Source organism: Balaenoptera musculus, chromosome 14 (assembly GCF_009873245.2).
Source record: "Balaenoptera musculus isolate JJ_BM4_2016_0621 chromosome 14, mBalMus1.pri.v3, whole genome shotgun sequence".
NCBI lineage: Eukaryota > Metazoa > Chordata > Mammalia > Artiodactyla > Balaenopteridae > Balaenoptera > Balaenoptera musculus.
The window spans coordinates 66594693-66602495 of record NC_045798.1 but is presented as its reverse complement, the minus strand read 5'-3'; the positions used below and the strand labels follow the sequence as shown (position 1 = coordinate 66602495).

The 7803-nt window shown below is 60.1% G+C and overlaps 1 protein-coding gene across 2 annotated transcripts; it reads left to right on the top strand.

The window, feature by feature from the left end:
- Positions 1-1736: 1736 nt before the first annotated feature.
- CXXC1 (CXXC finger protein 1) lies at positions 1737-7273 on the top strand. 2 transcript variants are annotated; one of them, XM_036823862.1, is made up of 15 exons: positions 1738-1936; positions 2710-2828; positions 2930-3030; positions 3350-3585; positions 3676-3852; positions 4264-4290; positions 4367-4612; positions 4781-4888; positions 5021-5205; positions 5496-5703; positions 5792-5902; positions 6030-6079; positions 6170-6266; positions 6568-6720; positions 6831-7273. In XM_036823862.1, exons 1-15 carry the CDS (start codon positions 1934-1936, stop codon positions 6975-6977), a joined length of 1968 nt encoding a protein of 655 aa, XP_036679757.1. In that variant the 5' UTR covers positions 1738-1933; the 3' UTR covers positions 6978-7273. The 2 variants fall into 2 exon arrangements, with proteins under 2 accessions (XP_036679758.1, XP_036679757.1); XM_036823863.1 differs by lacking the exon at positions 4264-4290 and having other exon boundaries at positions 1737-1936.
- The last annotated feature ends 530 nt before the right edge of the window (positions 7274-7803 follow it).

Below are 7803 nucleotides of genomic sequence, written 5' to 3'. Positions count from 1 at the left end.
ACTAAATACATATGAAACAAGAGAACCAAAGTGGACATCACCAGGAATTGAGGAAACTACACTCCGGTAGTGGTGGGTGTCAGCTAGGCAGCAGTAGGGATGAGATGGGGTTAAACCAAAGTGTGCTTTGTTTTGCAGAAACTAGCCATTAATTTGCAGAAAGCTGCAGACACCAGATGTTCCAAAAATGTTACAGTGCATTCCAGTCAACAAGATACCACAGTGAGAACAAGTTACCAAGCACCTACTTACTTGCAGTTTTGGGCAACCTAGAGTAACCTTTGCCTCATTATAATGATCATGCCTACCCCAGGCTTAAAACTCCCCGGGGAAAAAGTGCTTTTTTTTTTTTTTTGCCACACCGCGTGGCATGTGGAATCCTAGTTCCCCCACCAGGGATCGAACCCATGGCCCCTGCATTTGAAGCGCAGAGTCTTACCAGCAGGGAAGTCCCTTTTTTTTTTTTTTTTTGGACACAGTGCTTTGAGAGCTATCTGTCTCCTTACTTGTCGCTAGTAATAAACAAGTAATAAATGCTTCTGCTTTAATTGAAAGTTCTTGGTGTGTTCATTGGCTAAGCACCCCAAGTGACAGACCCATTGTGTGCGGTCAGAGGAAGACTTGGTGAAGCTGGTGGTCCCTGATTTCAAAGTCTACTTTTGTCCAGCCATTCTCACCAGAGATGGTCAGGTCACCATCATTTATGGCCATCGATTGTTGCTCTGGACTAATTCTGATGGATGAATGCTGCTGTAGAGGCCCAGAGGCTGAATCATCTTGCGAGGCCTGGCTAAGGAACTGCTGGGAGGAGTGACAGCTGGAAAGAGTGGCGGGAGGTAGCAACACAGATAATCAATAAACAATCTATATTAAAGAATAGAAGAGAGTTTTATTCGCGCCAAGCTGAGGACTGGCGCAGGAGTGCAGCCTCCACCAAGGAAGAAAACACTCCAGAGAAGCATGGTTTTCAGCAGTTTCGTATCATGTCAGAACAAAGAACATATATCAGACATTGACTTCAAGGTTTCAACAGAGATATATAGTTACAAATTATCAGATACACAGTGCGTGAGCATGACCTTGGCATCTGGGACGGGAACTTTTCTTCCAAGGAATGGTAGCATCGGTGTCATAGGAAGGGAAGCATTTCTCCCTATTGTCAGAGTGGGCATGCTTTACTGTAATGGTTAAAACAAATGTACAACATATATTTGACAGCCCATAAGTCAGGCTGTTCCAGTTTACATGAAGTTCAGGCCACATCAGGTATGAGCCTGACTGGCTTCCCCAGCCCCCAATACACAAAAATTTCTTCAATCAGAGGTAATGTGGGAGGCATATGACAAAGGGACTGCTTTCCTTCCCAGCGTAAGGCACACAGTATGCCGGCGCCGATTGGTACATGCAGAAGGGAAAAATGATTTTACGGTGATATGAGACCCACTTAATCCAGGTAGTGTTCCTAAAGCGGGCGCCTTTCCCTGTGAACATCTAGGCAGTACCAGCTGCTGGCGCCGGAATCGACCGCCAAGATGGCGGCGCCCTCTCGGAAGCCGATTAGGACGCTGCCATGTGTTGCCAGTGAACGTACGGACTACGCCATCTTACGGAATCAGACTCCAAGATGGAGGCCTCCAGAAATAAAGGCATGGCCATGTTTCCTGAGAATATATGGACTCGCCGCCGTACGGTCTCAGTAGTCAAGATGGCGGCGCCTGAGAGACTGTCGGACCTCTAGGCGGGCGACCGACTTGTGTGTCGCGGAGCCGACGCACTGGGCCTGCGCAATAGGAGTACGGTGACTGGGAGGAGCGTCGAAAAGCGGAAGTGCTTATAGGCGCCTTTGCAACGGCCGGGGACGCCGCGGAGGGGGTCTGTGTAGGTTCGCGGGTCGCTGACGGGGTTCGTGAAGGGGTGCGCTGGGAGCGGAGAGATGGTGAGTACGAGGTCCCAGGAGGGAGTCGGCGGTAGAGGTCAGTGGGGTAGGAAATGGGGGTGTCCATCGGCAGACGCATGGGGGTTTGTGGTGAACTATAACGGGAGTCAGTGGGCAGAATGGGGCGGGGGGCTGTTTCGAGCCTTAGAATGATAGGGGGTCTGATGGTCAGATTTTCTTACTCGTGTGTGAACCATCTGGGAGTTACGTGATGAGCCATTATGGGGGTCCGTAATGGAAGTTTAGTGGTAGTTCCTTGGGGGTCCGAATGGGGGATTCTTTGTGCCGAGTGGTGAGGGGTTTGCGAAGAGTTGTACTGGGCAGTGTGGAGTGAGCCGTGATGAGTGTATCGGGGGATCTAGGGGGGCGGGGCTGTCTGTGAGGTTAGTAACGGAGGATCTGAGGGGAAGCGTGCTGTCTGTGCGGGCCGGTGATGGGGGTCTGTGAGGAGCCATGACGGGGGCGTGATGTGGTGTTTGTAACGAGCAGAAGCTAGCTCAGTGGGTGAATAGAGTGACGGGGTGTCAGTGGGGTAAGCGATTGGAAGGTCTGAGGCAGAGTGACGGGGGTTTATAAGCAGGGTAAGGGGGTGTCAGCGGTGAGTGATGGGGGGGGCTCTGTGCGGACTATGATGGAGGGATGTAGGAGGATCCGTGGTGGGAAGTCTGTTGGCGGACTGTTGAGGTCTGTGGCGAGCCGTGATGGAGCTGTACTGGAGGGGTGAGGCGTCATGATGGGGGTCCTCTAAGGAGCCATGATGGGGGCTCCCACAGGAGGCAGAGGCTTCGGACCCAGAGCCTCCAGATGCCGGGGAGGACAGCAAGTCAGAGAACGGGGAAAACGCGCCCATCTACTGCATCTGCCGCAAACCAGACATCAACTGCTTCATGATGTGAGCCGGGGAGCGGTGGGCGGGATGGACAGCCGGCCGGGTGGGGAGAGGCCGCTGGGTCCGGCCCCTCACATCTCCCTCGCTCGCCCCACCCTCCGCAGCGGCTGTGACAACTGCAATGAGTGGTTTCATGGGGACTGCATCCGGATCACTGAGAAGATGGCCAAGGCCATCCGGGAGTGGTACTGCCGGGAGTGCCGAGGTGAGGGGCCGGAGTGGAGCGGGCAGGCAGCTGGGGCTTCCGGGGAGGAGGAGGCGGAGGCGCCTTCATGGGAGGGCGGTTCACGGGGAGCAGTGATCTGCGTCTGTGGGCAGAGTGGTTGTTGGTCAGTGCTAAGCCGGAATGGAGGCTCCGTCGTGAGCTGTGATAGAAAGTTCCACCGGAAGGGACAGCTCTGCCCTGCAGCAGGGAGACAGGGCAGGCGGGCGGGACCGAAGAGGAGAGAAGAGGAAGAAAGTGTTCTGGGGCCATCCACGTCCCCCGGTGCCAACCCACGCTGGCTCCACCCTCTACCCCGCAGAGAAGGACCCCAAGCTGGAGATCCGCTATCGGCACAAGAAGTCACGGGAGCGGGACAGCACTGAGCGAGACGGCAGTGAGCCCCGGGATGAGGGTGGAGGGCGCAGGAGGCCTGCCCCGGATCTGGACCTGCAGCGCCGGGCGGGGTCAGGGACAGGGGTTGGGGCCATGCTTGCTCGGGGCTCTGCTTCGCCCCACAAATCCTCTCCACAGCCCCTGGTGGCCACGCCCAGCCAGGTGAGTGGCCGCGGTGGCTGGGCTAGGGGAGGTGATGCCGTCTCAGGCCCTGCGCGGTTCCTGAGCTCTGTTGCGGGCGCCTCTCGCTAGCATCACCAGCAGCAGCAGCAGATCAAACGGTCAGCCCGTATGTGTGGCGAGTGTGAGGCCTGCCGGCGCACCGAGGACTGTGGTCACTGTGACTTCTGCCGAGACATGAAGAAGTTTGGGGGCCCCAACAAGATCCGGCAGAAGTGCCGGCTGCGTCAGTGCCAGCTTCGGGCCCGGGTGAGCATGGGCAGAGCTGGGCGGGGTCGGGGGGCGGCCAGGATGTCTGGGAAGAGCTGATTGAGGCTAGGATGGGTGGGCCGGGTGGGGTGGAACCTAATCGCATACGGACAGGTGGGGAGGGACCTGGCTGGTTAGGACGAGCGGGGCGTGACCAGATGTGCTGGGCTAGCGGGGGAGCCCCCAACCCCAGATGCGCAGGGTAGGGCCAGGCGTCTCTAGATGGTCAGACACATCAGCGCAGCTGGGGCAGGGCCGAGCATGTCCTGGCGATGGGGGGCGGGGGGCGCTGGTGTGTCTAGGGAGGCGAGGCGGGGCTCGTTGGTGGAGTCGGGCACTTGTGGGAAGGGCTAGGGCAGGGCCCCCTCCATCCACCTGGGGCTGACCTGGGCCTTCCTCCTGCCGGCACAGGAATCGTACAAGTACTTCCCTTCCTCGGTGAGTCCAGCCCCCCAGGGCGGGCGGGGCCTGCGGGCAGGGCGGTCAGGGCCAGTCCTGAGATTCTGCCCCGCAGCTCTCGCCGGTGACGCCCTCAGAGTCCCTGCCAAGGCCTCGCCGGCCACTGCCCACGCAGCAGCAGCCACAGCCATCGCAGAAGCTGGGGCGCATCCGCGAGGACGAGGGGGCAGTGGCATCAGCAGCAGTCAAGGAGCCGCCTGAGGCTACGGCTACACCCGAGCCGCTCTCGGACGAGGACCTCCCACTGGACCCTGACCTGTACCAGGACTTCTGTGCAGGGGCCTTTGATGACCATGGCCTGGTGAGCGGACAGAGCGTCCCATGGTGGAAGGGTAGAGGTTACAGAAGCAGAGAGTGTCCCTAATGAGGAGGGAGGAGGCAGAGGGTATGGAAGGCTGACGTGGGGACCGAGCAGGTGGTGGGGAAGTCACGAGTGGAGCAGGCGAATCAGCGTATGCCTCACTCGCAGCCCTGGATGAGTGACACGGAGGAGTCCCCGTTCCTGGACCCTGCGCTGCGGAAGAGGGCGGTGAAAGTGAAGCACGTGAAGCGTCGGGAGAAGAAGTCTGAGAAGAAGGTGACCGAGAGGGTGCAGTGGGTGTGGGGAGGGAGGGCGAAGGTCAGGGGCTGAAGGGCTGGGGTGCAGGGGGAAACAGGGGTCCGGGGCTGACTTCAGCTGCGCCCTGCCCTGGCCCGTCTTGTCCCACAGAAGGAAGAAAGATACAAGCGGCATCGGCAGAAGCAGAAGCACAAGGACAAATGGAAACACCCGGAGCGCGCTGACGCCAAGGACCCTGCATCGCTGCCGCAGTGCCTGGGCCCTGGCTGTGTGCGCGCTGCCCAGCCCGGCTCCAAGTATTGCTCAGACGACTGCGGCATGAAGCTGGCAGCCAAGTGAGTCATTGCTGGAGGGTTCAGGGGAGTCAGGGGGTACAGGGTGGGGCATGACCAGAGCCCTCTGTGTGTCTGCCAGTCAGTCACCATTCAGTCAACCAGGCACCCACCGGGCCATCCACCTGCTCCCCCGTCCGTCTGTCTGTCCGCCCAGCCATCTGCCCTTCAGTCACCTGGTTACTTATCCTTTCACCATTGAGTCACCCATCTGCTCTGCGCCCTTGGATCACACCGCTCATCTTACTGCCTTGCCTCCTTCTCTGCTCACCCAATTCACTGCCTCCCTGCAGCCGCATCTACGAGATCCTCCCCCAGCGCATCCAGCAGTGGCAGCAGAGCCCCTGCATTGCTGAGGAGCACGGCAAGAAGCTGCTCGAACGCATCCGCCGGGAGCAGCAGAGCGCCCGCACCCGCCTTCAGGAAATGGAGCGCCGATTCCACGAGCTCGAGGCCATTATCCTGCGGGCCAAACAGCAGGCTGTGCGCGAGGACGAGGAGGTGAGCGGGCGCGGGCGCGGGCGTGGGTGCGGCGCAGGGCCCAGTACCTGCTCCCGCCTGGCCTCATCGTCCCCCCCACCCCGTGCAGAGCAATGAGGGTGACAGCGATGACACGGACCTGCAGATCTTCTGCGTCTCCTGCGGGCACCCCATCAACCCACGTGTTGCCTTGCGCCACATGGAGCGCTGCTACGCCAAGGTCAGGGTGTCGGCCTGAGGGGGCGGACGGTGTGGGGACATCAGTGGGTCCCTGGGGGCGGGGGTGCCGTCTCGCGAGGGCATGCGGCGCACATCCACAGTCCCTCCGTTTGTGCTCACCCCTCCAGTACGAAAGCCAGACGTCCTTTGGGTCCATGTACCCGACTCGCATCGAGGGGTGAGTGTGGGCGCTGCGGGGGTTAGCGGGGCCGGGCCTGGGCGCCACCCTCCGCTTCCTCTGCTACCTTCTCTGCTCCACACCCCCCAGGGCCACACGACTCTTCTGCGACGTCTACAATCCTCAGAGCAAGACATACTGCAAGCGGCTCCAGGTGCTGTGCCCCGAGCACTCACGGGACCCCAAAGTAAGCTTTTCCCTCAGCTCTCCCCATTCTGTCCCCCTTCCTTCCCCCCGGGCCACATTTCTCCCTTCCTCCCTCTCCCGCTTCCCTGTTTCCTGCCGGCCCACTTCCACAGCTCCCACTTGCCCTGCCTCCTCGCCCTTCATGCCTCTCCTTTTTCCTGTTGCATCACCGCCTACTCCTCCCTCCCCCCACCTTCCTCCTCTCCTCCTCCCCCTCCATTCCTTCCCAGTCCCCCCCCAATTCCCGTCCTCCTTCCTGCCTCACCACCCCGCACTCACGCCCACCCCCGGTCTCCCTGCAGGTGCCAGCTGACGAGGTATGCGGGTGCCCCCTTGTACGTGACGTCTTCGAGCTCACGGGTGACTTCTGCCGCCTGCCCAAGCGCCAGTGCAACCGCCACTACTGCTGGGAGAAGCTGCGGCGTGCCGAGGTGGACCTGGAGCGTGTGCGCGTGGTAGGTCTCGGCGGCGGATGCGGCGGGGCGGCGGGGCGGCGGGGCGGCGGGGCGGGGCGGCGAGCTCCGGGAGCCCCTTCTCACGGCTCCTCCTGGCCCGCCCCCGGCAGTGGTACAAGCTGGACGAGCTGTTTGAGCAGGAGCGCAACGTCCGCACCGCCATGACCAACCGGGCGGGCTTACTGGCCCTGATGCTGCATCAAACCATCCAGCACGACCCGCTCACAACCGACCTGCGCTCCAGTGCCGACCGCTGAGCCCCAGCGGTCCAGACGCCCTCCCGCCCTGCGCCGCGGGCGGGAGCGGCCCCGGAGCCCACATTTGTCTGGTCTGCCATTCATGTTCCTCCCACGGTCCCTGAGTTTCGTCCTGCGCCCGTCCACCGTTTGACCGCCTGTTTGCCCTTACCATAGGGCCTGGGAACTTCCTCACGTCCTTGTCTGTTTCTCTGCCTCTCCGTTCTCTGTGCCTGGGAGGGGCTGCGGAGTCTGCGCACCCTTGCCTCCCCCACTCTGGTTTTGTTAATAAAATTTTGATGAAGCAAGAAAGCTAACTATGGACGGTCTCCAAACTTTTTTCCGTTGCAACTGCGTTCCCGCGCCCCTAGAGTGGCACACCTGTACTCCGGGGAGGCTGCAGTACAGGTGTAGGCTGCACACGTCCAGTCGGCGCCCACTCTGTGCTCTGCAGGCTCTGCCTTGGTCTGTGGGGATATGAGGCGCTGAGGGAGGGTCCAGGGACCTACACTGTCAGCCTGTGCTCTCACTGTGTGACAGTGGGTATCCAGTCAGTGCTCAGTGCGTGTATAGCTGATTCATCATTCCTGTGTGAGCAGGAATTTTCTTGTTTACTCTTAATTGATGGTGTCCAGACCAGAGTTGTATGAAATGATGGACACAAGGCCCTCCTCTTTCCCCAGAAACCCCTCTCTTGGGACGCATGTACAGCAGGAGCCCACTGGGTTTGTGTCGGGAACACCAGCCTGTCCTCTCGTTGTCAGGTGCAGTCAGCCACACAACACTACCTTTCCAGCATGGACCCGCCCTCACGGGCCTCCTGTTTACCTGCAGAGCAGCACCAGCC